This window comes from Mya arenaria, chromosome 14 (genome assembly GCF_026914265.1).
Source record: "Mya arenaria isolate MELC-2E11 chromosome 14, ASM2691426v1".
Lineage (NCBI taxonomy): Eukaryota > Metazoa > Mollusca > Bivalvia > Myida > Myidae > Mya > Mya arenaria.
Genome location: NC_069135.1, coordinates 17,486,355 through 17,499,192, shown reverse-complemented (window position 1 = coordinate 17,499,192; position 12,838 = coordinate 17,486,355). Strand labels below are relative to the sequence as shown.

At 35.9% G+C, this 12,838-nt stretch overlaps 2 protein-coding genes across 4 annotated transcripts in view; one reads left to right on the top strand and one right to left on the bottom strand.

The window, feature by feature from the left end:
* Positions 1 to 9,033, bottom strand: part of LOC128217164 (FMRFamide-activated amiloride-sensitive sodium channel-like) — a 34,720-nt gene extending 25,687 nt beyond the window's left edge. Inside the window, exons 1-2 of one of the 2 annotated variants that reach the window (XM_052924103.1) lie at positions 8,979 to 9,033; positions 7,490 to 8,032 (exon numbers count right to left, since the gene is read on the bottom strand). In XM_052924103.1, the coding sequence (XP_052780063.1) occupies positions 7,490 to 7,596 (107 nt within the window). In that variant the 5' untranslated portion in view covers positions 7,597 to 8,032; positions 8,979 to 9,033. Of the gene's footprint in view, positions 1 to 7,489; positions 8,033 to 8,763 lie in introns of both variants that reach the window. The other variant, XM_052924104.1, reaches the window with a different exon arrangement.
* Positions 1 to 12,838, top strand: part of LOC128217163 (integrator complex subunit 13-like) — a 64,942-nt gene that overhangs the window by 30,915 nt on the left and 21,189 nt on the right. The gene's annotated exons all lie outside the window — the stretch shown is intronic.

Below are 12,838 nucleotides of genomic sequence, written 5' to 3'. Positions count from 1 at the left end.
TTATGCCGCTCATTTTCAGCCTACTAAATGTTCGATTTTTAACACATAAAAAAATAATTGTAATTATGCAGGAGATCATAATTAGATATTAATGGCATTTCCTCAAATACTGAGATATTTCATTTAGGACACATAAGTAATAATTATCACTTCTTACATCTCTAAGTTTGAGACAGGGTCTAAATAATCAATAAATGATCTTTCAGTAATTGGCATTATTATGTCATTATTTTGCTTAAATACAAATATATTCATTTTTTGATCATCACATTTATCACCTGTCATATTTTATCTAACTCTGTATCTCATTTTAGGAGTATATAAACACATACATGTTTTCATTTAAATAGTGATGATTTAGTAATCAATAAGGCAACAACTTTGTGTAACTTTGTGAAAGACATTATACTCTATGTCTCTATGTGTAAAACTTTGTGCTTAATACTTTGTGTGCATCTTAAACTGTGTGAACATTCTAAGTGACTCAATTTAATTGAACGAGCTAATAATTAGGCTTCTATATTTAAGTTAAACTATTCATAATACTCTGTTATTTGTTACTGGAATAAAACGTGAAAACAACATGGCGCTGCACGTTCCTTTTTGTCGGAGTAACGTTATGTGGCAGACACACGTTATGTCGTGTTGCGGGTGTGAGGCGCATAATGCCGTGCACCCGAACTGTCGCATAAAACAATAAACATGGATAGTTTAGGTGCATGCTGTCTACAGCATTACAATTCATTTGTGAAATAACTAGAATAAGGTCGCGATGATATTTGTTATTATGGTTTTTATTTAATAAATTAAAATCAGTGTGAAAAGTTGATTTTAATATTGTGAAGTATTTTGAAAATGAAATTGATCAATGAGTTCATGCATGCATTAAACCTACCAGAGTTCTACGTGATCAGGCATATGGTATCCAAATGTCTCTGCTGTAGAGTAGCTGTAGTTTGGAAAGTGTTCAGTATTGTAGAAGAAGCTCTCTTGTAGTGGCATGTGTGCCATGTCTTCCTGTTTTGACCTCTTGCCACGTAGATATTCCATTATGGATGTGAAATGTGGGGTTGTCACTGATTAACTACTATTGAGTATGTTCCACTGTAAGTTTGCCACTGAGCAACTACTATTGAGTGTGTTCTGTTGCTTCGTTGGAGATAAGTTATTTTGAATCTGATAGCATATTGTTTAAATATGTATATCACAGTAGTGTTTCTCTTATGTGTTGATAATCAAATGATTCATGTTCACAGTATTTGTATTTATGCAGCCTCATATAAAGCCTATTCTTTCAATGTTTGATTGCATTTCATTACTTACAATTTATTGCTTTTACCTATTTATATTTATGATTCATTACCCTGTGATGGATTTATTCTGCATTTCTTTTTTGTTCTATAAAACATTATGGTATGGTTCAAATCTGTTTCATTGGTGTTTAATATTGTGCATCAGACAAACTAGAAACATTTTATTACTAGTTCATTCTTTTGAAATCTTCAATAATTGTCCTGCCCAGTCGTTTACGTTTACGGGCTCCATTATAGTTATTTGTTCATTCATACTGTGGAGCTGTGTATGTCTGTATAAAACACTTTCCCAGGTTTTGTCAGTTTGATCAGATTGATGTGCTGATCATTTAATGTGTTTAAGAAATACAAAACATCCTGTTTGTGCTCCATTCACCATGAGCACCAATTGTAAATCAACATTAATGTCTACAAAACAGAATTTCTGACAATGCACATAATGGCTTTTCTGACATTGCACATTGTGGTTTATTGACATTTCGCAGACACCACCGGCTCTCTATGCCAAATATGTATACTTCTTGTTCAGATTTTACTGTAAAGTCCAGATTTGATTTGATTTCTGAGTGCCTTTTATAAATAATTATATCTTTTAGTAATCCTGAAATGCTTTGTTGTTGTTTTTCAATTTACATAAAATCCATTTTAGATTTTGCTAAGTGCTTTTTGATTCATTTCTTGCAAATCACATCTCCAGCTAATTCTTCAAACGCATGGATTATTCTTACACAATTGATATGCTTTTTCAATTTCCTGAAAATTTGATTTATAACATATGTACCAAGCAGAACCAAACTGACTGGTGCATTCATGACCAGAGATAGTACTACTGTGCTTGCCTGGCTTTGTGAGATGGTCAGCAAATTATATCTGGAATGTATGTGGGACAATCTTTGACAATTACATGTAAGTCAGGGATTTGTATGAGCTCCATCTCTGTCATATGTGATTTACTCCTTGATGAAGTTAAGCTAGTATGCCTTTAGGTATATATGTAAGTTGGCTTTCTTCATGATCTTGGATTAATGCCACTTAATGCAGAATATTGATATTTATTGAACCGGATAGGATATGAAATAATTCACAAGGAGCCGTCTTATTTTCCTTTGGTTAGGATATTTTTATATGTGGTTAGGATATTTTTATATGAGAACAAAAATGTCCAGTTTATAATTGTTCTGCTGAAATTCAACAGCCATAACTCCTGTTGAATATATTTAAAACAGATCATATGAAGTAATTTGGAAGTCATTGTAAGTCTGAGAAAGAGTTAACTATAAGAAGTGCTGCAGGCAGAAATAAGATCATGCTAAATGTATTGATATAAGAATTTGCCAAATTATAATGCAATCTTGGTAGAAGAAAATTATATAAATTTATTGAGATCATATTCATTTACATGAAAAATATTATAGTTAAAAGTTAATATTTACACCTCAACTGACAATTCCTTAAATGAACTGCCTTTAGGCAATTGCAAATATTTTCTGATGAATGCAACATCCTCAACATTTTTCAGATCGCGAATCATCCCGTAACAATATGCCATTGAATTATGTCAGCAGGCCATGAAAAACTCAAATCAGCATATAAGAAAGTGTCAATTTATGATATGTTAAATATATTGTTGTCACTAGCATTTTAATTTAAGGTTTAAAAGTGATTTGAAGTGATTGATTTTTTCCCATGTTATTATGACTTCATTTAATAAACTGTTTTCGGTTACAACCGGGTTGTTCTATTTACAGTATGGGTGAGATAGAATAACTGTAAGGTTTTCTTAAGTGAAATGAAGTTGGTTTTTTAAACAATTCTTGAATGAAATAATGAACTGTTGGTGTAAATATCAGTAATGAATTGCAGGATTGATGTCATTATTAGGGATGAGAATGCAGTTGGGCTGGTTGAAGTACGCCCCTCACTTTTAACAGCCCAACTGCATTTATATTCCCCATAATGACATCAATCCCGCAATTCATTCCTTAATTGGTCAGGTTCCCGTGTATTGTGTATCTGTATTCATATTAGTTGATGTAAAAGTGAGAAGACAACCAACCAATTATTTGTTGGTTGTGGAGAATTTAGTCCCAAGGGTGATTGAGGTCTAAAGATCCAACATGGTTTTATGGTAGAAACTATAACAAGATAGATATAAGTTGGTTGTTATGCACTGGTTAAACAGCAAGTCTAAAACAATTTATTTATTGTGCCTATAATTGAGATGGCGAGAGATTATAATGGAATATTAAATGTTTATTAAATAACAGTATATGATGGTTCCTGGTTTGAACACTTCCTCAGGTTTTGAAATGACTGCTAAATAGTAGTTAGGCTTATAATAAGCATAAAAACAAGGTCAGTTTTAGTAGGGAGGGTTGTTTTTTTTATTTATTTTTATTTGATATGATATTGAAAGAACTGGGTGGGTAATCAACCTGAGTGGTCCTTGTCATTTACCGGAGTTGTTCTTGTCATTTACCGGAGTTGTTCTTGTCATTTACCGGACTTGTCATTTACCGGAGGTGTTCTTGTCATTTACCGGAGTTGTCCTCGTCATTTACCGAAGTTGTTCTTGTCATTTACCGGAGTTGTTCTTGTCTTTTACCGGAGTGGTCCTCGTCATTTACCGAAGTTGTTCTTGTCATTTACCGAAGTTGTTCTTGTCATTTACTGGAGTTGTTCTTGTCTTTCACCGGAGTTGTCCTCGTCATTTACCGAAGTTGTTCTTGTCATTTACCGGAGTTGTTCTTGTCATTTACCGGAGTTGTCCTCGTCATTTACCGAAGTAGTTCTTGTCATTGACAGGAGTTGTTCTTGTCTTTTACCGGAGTTGTTCTTGTCATTTACCGGAGTTGTTCTTGTCATTTACCTGAGTTGTTCCTGTCATTGACCAGAGTTGTTCTTGTCATTTACCGGAGTTATTATTGTCATTTACCGGAGTTGTTCTTGTCATTTACTGGAGTTGTTCTTGTCATTGACCGGAGAGGTCCTTGTCATTTACAGGAGTGGTCCTTGTCATTGACCGGAATGGTAATTGTCATTTACCTGAGTGGTCTTTATCATTTACCGGAGTGGTCTTTATCATTTACCGGAGTGGTCCTTGTCATTTACCGGGGTTGTTCTTGTCATTGACCGGAGTGGTTCTTGTCATTTACCGGGGTGGTTCTTGTCATTTACCGGAGTTGTTCTTGTCATTTACCGGAGTTGTTCTTGTCATTTACCGGAGTTGTTCTTGTCATTTACCGGAGTTGTTCTTGTCATTTACCGGAGTTGTTCTTGTCATTTACCGGAGTTGTTCTTGTCATTTACCGGAGTTGTTCTTGTCATTGACGGGAGTGGTCCTTGTCATTTACTGGAGTGGTCCTTGTCATTTACCGGAGTGGTCCTTGTCATTTACTAGAGTGGTCCTTGTCATTTACGGGAGTGGTTCTTGTCATTGACTGGAGTGGTCCTTGTCATTTACGGGAGTGGTTCTTGTCATTTACGGGATTGGTTCTTGTCATTTACGGGAGTGGTCCTTGTCATTTACAGGAGTGGTCCTTGTCATTGACCGGAGTGGTAATTGTCATTTACCTGAGTGGTCTTTATCATTTACCAGAGTGGTCTATATCATTTACCGGAGTGGTCCTTGTCATTTACCGGAGTTGTTCTTGTCATTTACCGGAGTGGTTCTTGTCATTTACCGGGGTGGTTCTTGTCATTTACCGGAGTGGTCCTTGTCATTTACAGAGTGGTCCTTGTCATTGACCAGAGTGGTCCTTGTCATTGACCAGAGTGGTCCTTGTCATTGACCAGAGTGGTCCTTGTCATTGACCGGAGTGGTCCTTGTCATTGACTGGAGTGGTCCTTGTCATTGACTGGAGTGGTCCTTGTCATTTACGGGAGTGGTTCTTGTCATTGACGGTAGTGGTCCTTGTCATTTACTGGAGTGGTCCTTGTCATTGACCGGAGTGGTCCTTGTCATTTACCGGAGTGGTCCTTGTCATTTACTGGAGTGGTCCTTGTCATTGACCGGAGTGGTCCTTGTCATTGACCGGAGTGGTCCTTGTCATTGACCGGAGTGGTTTATGTCATTGACCAGAGTGGTTCTTGTCATTTACCGGAGTTGTCCTCGTCATTTACCGAAGAAGTTCTTGTCTTTGACAGGAGTTGTTCTTGTCTTTTACCGGGGTTGTTCTTGTCATTTACGGGAGTGGTCCTTGTCATTGACGGTAGTGGTCCTTGTCATTTACCGGAGTGGTCCTTGTCATTTACCGGAGTGGTCCTTGTCATTTACCGGAGTGGTCCTTGCCATTGACCGGAGTGGTCCTTGTCATTGACCGGAGTGGTCCTTGTCATTGACCGGAGTGGTCCTTGTCATTGACCGGAGTGGTCCTTGTCATTGACCGGAGTGGTCCTTGTCATTGACCGGAGTGGTCCTTGTCATTGACTGGAGTGGTCTTTGTCATTTACGGGAGTGGTTCTTGTCATTAACAGGAGTGGTTCTTGTCATTGACGGTAGTGGTCCTTGTCATTTACGGGAGTGGTCCTTGTCATTGACGGGAGTGGTTCATGTCATTGACCAGAGTGGTTCTTGTCATTGACCTTGTCATTGACCAGAGTGGTCCTTGTCATTGACCAGAGTTGTTCTTGTCATTGACGGGAGTGGTTCATGTCATTGACCAGAGTGGTTCTTGTCATTGACCAGAGTGGATCTTGTCATTTACTAGAGTGGTCCTTGTCATTGACTGGAGTGGTCCTTGTCATTGACTGGAGTGGTCCTTGTCATTGACCAGAGTGGTCCTTGTCATTGACCAGAGTGGTCCTTGTCATTGACCAGAGTGGTTCTTGTCATTGACCAGAGTGGTTCATGTCATTGACCATAGTGGTCCTTGTCATTGACCGGAGTGGTTCTCGTCATTGACCAGAGTGGTTCTCGTCATTGACCGGAGTGGTTCTTGTCATTGACCTGACTGGTTCTCATCATTGACCTGAGTGGTCCTTGTCATTTACCGGAGTGGTCCTTGTCATTGACCGGAGTGGTTCTTGTCAATGACCAGAGTGCTCCTTGTCATTTACCAGAGTAGTTCTTGTCATTTACTGGAGTGGTTCTTGTCAATGACCAGAGTGCTCCTTGTCATTTACCAGAGTGGTTCTTGTCATTTACCAGAGTGGTCTTTGTCATTGACTGTATGGTCCATGTTATTGACTGGAATGGGCCTTGTATTTGACCAGAGTGGTCCTTGTCAAATACTGCAGTGGTCCTTGTCATTGACCGCAGTGGTCCTTGTCATTGACTGGAGTTGTAACTGTCATTGACTGCAGAGGTCCTTTTAATTGTCATTGAATGGAGTGGTCCATGTCATTGACCAGAGTGGTCCCTTAAATTGTCATTGAACAGAGTGGTCCTTGTCATTTACCTTGTGTACTGCTTGTGGTTATCATAATTGTCTGCGCTCTGACATAATTCAAAGAATGCTATATAAGTATGCTCACAGACACACGTTTATGATCTATCAATCAAGTTGCCTTCAGCCTTGAAAATCTACAGAATTTATTGAGAGTCAGTGAATTTAAAAAAGAAAAGAAAATTTGTCTGTGAAAAATTTGATTTTAGAATACGGAAAAAAGAAGATTAATTACAGTTATTGAATTAAAACTTAAATCGAATAACTCCCTTGGTCTTTTATTTCATATTCATAAAATCATGTGGCCATGAAATCTTATAATACAAAATCAGTCTGAATTATCTGCATATATATTTGGACACATATCTAAATGCCATAACAAGTTTTGTTGGGAGCCAACATAGCATCAGACAGGGGAAAACCTGTTTGAAATTATGTCTTTGGAGAATTCAGGCAGACTTTACCAGGAAAGGAGATGCACTTCATGAGAATATTTCCTAAAGATCAAAATAAGGGAGAATAAAAATTATAATTGATTCTTAATATAGTTCTTTTCGCATTCAAATTTTGTTGAATAAGCAACTAATTGTGACACCTCTTTGTTATTGTCACACAGTTATAATCAATGAATTTGACTTAAAGCAGGAAAACTTTAAGGAAAATAAAAGAAAAAATGGTAAATGTACACGATAGTTGAATATGCTATATTGATCCTTTTTTTTCCATATGGAACAATGTTAGATAAAAAGAAACTTAAAATTAATGAAGAAAGTATACTTGGATATTTACCTGGTTTTAAAATGAGGTTTGTGTTTCCTGTCCTTGGCTACGGGAATATATCCATTACTCGAACACATGGGAGTTCCACATGAACAGTGAACCTTGGCCATACTCATCTTGTTACAGGCATTGTCCCCTGGCCTGTCACTCCACTTCACATGGTTCACCCAGCCTCTCTATATCAGTTTCCTTGAACAAGGTCTTTCCTCCAGTCAACACTGTGTGAACCATAATGGCAGATTTGTTACATGTATTATCTTATCTAGAAGCAACCTGATGGTTCCTTTCTTCACAAGCTCTTAATTAAAAACAAATAGTCCCTGTGTTCCTCCATGCCATGTTCTTCATTATTCATCATTATTTAATTGATGACAAAACCAATTCTTTATGCACTTGAAGCTCAAACAAATGGTCCAATGTTGATTCAGTCATTTTTCACTTTTTGTTAAGAAATAAACACTGTATATTGTTCTTGCATCAACTAACGTTAGAACACTTTCCCATTTATGTAACAACTTTTATGGAAAACCTTAATCCTGTTCGTGATAGTATCTGAACATTAATGAGTGATTATAATTATATTGTAACTCTTTAAAACATTTTTTGAATTAAGCACTAAGGTATAATTGTAACTGTAAAATCTAAATATTTGTCGTGTCAGGAAATTTTGTGGTTTTCTGAAAACAATTTCATTGGTTCTTAAATTTATTGATTTTCAATTTTTATTTAAATTTACATCTGCGATTCTAAATGATCTGCACTATCACCAAAGGCCGGGCAGGCGTATTCCTTCACCAGTGTCATATGCCTTATGACATTCTCGTTAGTGGAACAATATGCCAATCAATATTATCTCATATCATCTCAGTATTTATTTCCACCTTATTATTGTTATTAAAATTTCATGTTCACAAGTTTTGTGCATAATTGGTATTAAAAGGAAATAATCCTCTAAATTTCCACTCTCAGTATGCAGAATAATGTGAAGATAGCCTCCTAAACATTCATTGATTAAATAATTGACTGCAGAAAAAATTAAAGTGCCGATGCTAAACACATGCAAAGTGTAAAACAAAAGATGTAAATAAACAGCACTTTACATCATAGAAAACATCATACAAAACATAAAGAAATCCTTTGAATCATTTTTTTTATAAAATTAATATTTTATTATTTATTGAAGTTAATAACATAATATTTAATAAAACAAAGTAATTGAAAGATAAATGATGATACATATATACTGTAAACCACACCCGCAAATCTTTTAAGTATATACATACATAATATAGACAGTTGAATACGAGGATTCAAGATCAAATTTTTTACAGGATCTGTACAACTTAAGCTGCTAAGTTTAATGTCCCACAAATAATAATGATTTCACAGTATATCAAACTCATTCCTTTTCAATTAATTTTTCTTTTAAATCAAGTGCTTGGATGTTATTTGGATGGTATTATCAATTTCATTATTGATATCCAGCAACATTTCTTACAGCTCATTTCCGCAACCTCAAATCTAATTATTCCAAGTTCACATTTTGAATAAGGCTCCTCTGTTGTCTGATTGCAAACTGACAGTATTGCCTCTAACAAACTTTGCTGTCACACAGTTCTCTTGCTCACACCACTGGCTTATTAGTTTCCAATTTTTCCTGGTATTGGACTTGGATATCTTTGATAATCTTTTTATCTCAGTGATAAAATATAATCTCCTTGTCTTATTTATCCTTCCCAAGATGTTGTAATAGTGTGAGCATTGTTGTCATATTCATAATTTTATTTCTAGTGTAGCAGTCTGTTTTCAAAGCAATGATGTGTATGATGTTCATTGTTTAAGCATAGTAACAAAATATTTTACAAGAAAGTAAAATACCAATACATATTTAAACATAATAAAAAATAACGTTTATTGTACCTTGTTATTATTTTAACTCATATATTATGTGCTTAATGATGATTTATTTGCTTAAGCACCCATCACACTAGGCCACATTCCCACTTCGTCCTCAAACATCTAGCAGGATACAGTCAGAACTTGGTAAACATAGAAGGAATGCAGTAGAGACCGATAAGTCGTGGTATGGTCTTTACTTACGTTGAGGACGTGAACTTTGAGACTTTGAACATGTTAAAAAAAATGTATTGAGGACATGGTCAAATCAGGAAGAAGTAAGAACTTTATACATACAAAGAATGCATTGGACGTGGTGCGCGCTTATTCAGAAAGCATTGAACATGATGTGTGCGTGAAGATGTGTGCAGTAAGAACTAATTTGTGTGACCCTGAATAAAGCATTTTTTAAGAAATTGACCATATCCTGGCTAGGTTTACTGGAATATCCAGGACGTAGTGTGGTCGTCATGGTCTTGCTCTAGTGTGATAGGGGTATTAGGACTGAAAAAGACCTTTCATTGACACAGTTTTTTTTTAAGATTTCAAAAATAATATAAATGTTCTGCTGCTTACTACTGTATCGTAAGGTGTTCTCTGTGTACTACTGTATTGTAAGGTGTGCTCTGTGTACTACTGTATTGTAAGGTGCTGTCTCTGTACTACTGTATTGTAAGGTGCTGTCTCTGTACTGCTGTATTGTAAGGTGTTCTCTGTGTACTTCTGTATTGTAAGGTGTTCTCTGTGTACTACTGTATTGTAAGGTGTTCTCTGTGTACTACTGTATTGTAAGGTGTGCTCTGTGTACTATTGTATTGTAAGGTGCTGTCTCTGTACTACTGTATTGTAAGGTGCTGTCTCTGTACTGCTGTATTGTAAGGTGTTCTCTGTGTACTACTGTATTGTAAGGTGTTCTCTGTGTACTACTGTATTGTAAGGTGTTCTCTGTGTACTACTGTATTGTAAGGTGTTCTCTGTGTACTACTGTATTGTAAGGTGTGCTCTGTGTACTACTGTATTGTAAGGTGCTGTCTCTGTACTACTGTATTGTAAGGTGCTGTCTCTGTACTGCTGTATTGTAAGGTGTTCTCTGTGTACTACTGTATTGTAAGGTGTTCTCTGTGTACTACTGTATTGTAAGGTGTTCTCTGTGTACTACTGTATTGTAAGGTGTTCTCTGTGTACTACTGTATTGTAAGGTGTGCTCTGTGTACTACTGTATTGTAAGGTGCTGTCTCTGTACTACTGTATTGTAAGGTGCTGTCTCTGTACTGCTGTATTGTAAGGTGTTCTCTGTGTAATACTGTATTGTAAGGTGTTCTCTCTGTACTACTGTATTGTAAGGTATTCTCTGTGTACTACTGTATTGTAATGCTGTTATGTACTACCTTATTTTAAGGCTGCTGTGAACTACTGTATTAACTCTTTAGCTAGCTGACAGTTTTTAACTGCCTTTATTGTTCGGAAACCCTGAGTTGTATGCAAAAATTGATGATAAATACTGTTATATTGCACAATTCAGTTTCTGTATATTTACCATGCAAGAATTGCTTTCTTACATGAAAGAAAAAATAATGATTATACACATTGACAGAGTCATCTTTCTTTAATGCCAAGTAGACAACAGTATTAGTGTCAGTAATGACAGTTGGGTCTGAGGGCTGCTAACAGTAATCCTTCATTTGAAAGGCTAGTCAGGAACTTCTTTTCATTTTAAGGAAGCACATTATAATGCATTAATTAACAGGAGGAACTGTTTTTGTTCAAGAACAGTGGCCAAATAGAAACACTCCTCTTCAGTACTCTCATAGAGTTAGACCCACTTTCACTATTTTTAGCTCACCTGAGCACAAAGTGCTCAAGGTGAGCTTTTTTGATCGGTCAATGTCCGGTGTCTGTCATCCGGCGTCTGTTGTCCGGTGTTCGGTGTCAACATTTGGTTATAATCATCTTCTTCTCCTAAACCGCTTGGACAATTTTGATGAAAATTCATAGGAATGATCCTTGGTTGGTGCTTTTTCATAATTGTTCAAAGAAATGAATTCCATGCAGAACTCTGGTTGCCATGGCAACCTAAAGGAAAAGTGTTAACAATTGGTTATAATCATCATCTTCTCCTAAGCCCCTTGGACAATTTTAATGAAACTTAACAGGAATGGTCCTTGTTTGGTGCTTTTTCAAAATTGTTCAAAGAAATAAATTCCATGCAGAACTCTGGTTGCCATGGCAACCTAAAGGAAAAGCATCAACAATTGGTTATAATAATCATCTTCTCCTTAAACCCCTTGGACATTTTTAATTAAACTTTATAGGAATAATACTTGGTTGATGCTTTTTCAAAATTGTTCAAAGAAATGAATTCCATGCAGAACTCTTGTTGTCATGGCAACCTAAAGGAAAAGTGTCAACTATTGGTTATAATAATCATCTTCTCCTAAACCCCTTGGACAATTTTAATGAAACTTCATAGGAATGTTCCTTGGTTGGTTCTTTTTCAAAATTGTTCAAATTAATGAATTACATGCAGAACTCTTGTTGCCATGGCAACCTAAAGGAAAAGTGTCAACAATTGGTTATAATCATCATCTTCTCCAAAACTCCTTGGACAATTCTAATGAAACTTCATAGGAGTGATCCTTGGTTTGTGTTTTTTTTTCAAAATTGTTCAAAGAAATGAACATTGTGTATTGGTTATCTACCATGTTTATTCAAATTATGCCCCTGTAGAAAAATTGGCCTCACCCCGTGGGTTACAAGTTTATTATAAATATATTCTGTTAAATTCTGAAAGTTATGTAAAGTTTACTCTTGAAGCAAGGGCAGCAAGGGCAGCAAGTCTTGCTATATGGTCTCCATTTTTGTTGGAGATTCCACTATTTTCTATTTTTAGTAACAAGGGAATAGATTTTTAATTTTATTAAGTCTTCAACATAGTCACTTCTAAGGTAATTATTGTTCTTTTTTAGGTTCATAGATTCAAATAATTATTATACACTTTATTCTTTAGAAGAAATTTCATTTTTACTTAATGATAAATTTAATAATCAGACTTTTCCATTGAACTTCATGTAGATTATTGTAAACTTCATGTAGTTTATTCTAAGCTACAATCTTATCTTCTGTGTGGATAGTGAATAAGCCTTACATAAAAAAAAAATGATTCTTACCATTTGAAGGAAAGTGATGTTGTCCTAGATGGAAGTAGTGATAGGTATTAGTTGAAGGTGCTGAATGTGTTCTGATATTTGATTTTTAGAGCTTAAGGCAGTTTATTGATTTTATTGGATGGTACACTGTTTGTTGTTTGTGTATCTATACTAAGTGTGCAAGCAATTTAATATAGTTTTGTCTGTGTGTAGGCAATTGAACAAAATCCTGTCAGTGTGCAGGCAATTGAACAAAGTCCTATCAGTGTGCAGGCAACTGAAAAAGTCCTGTCATAAATGTGCAGGTATCTGTACC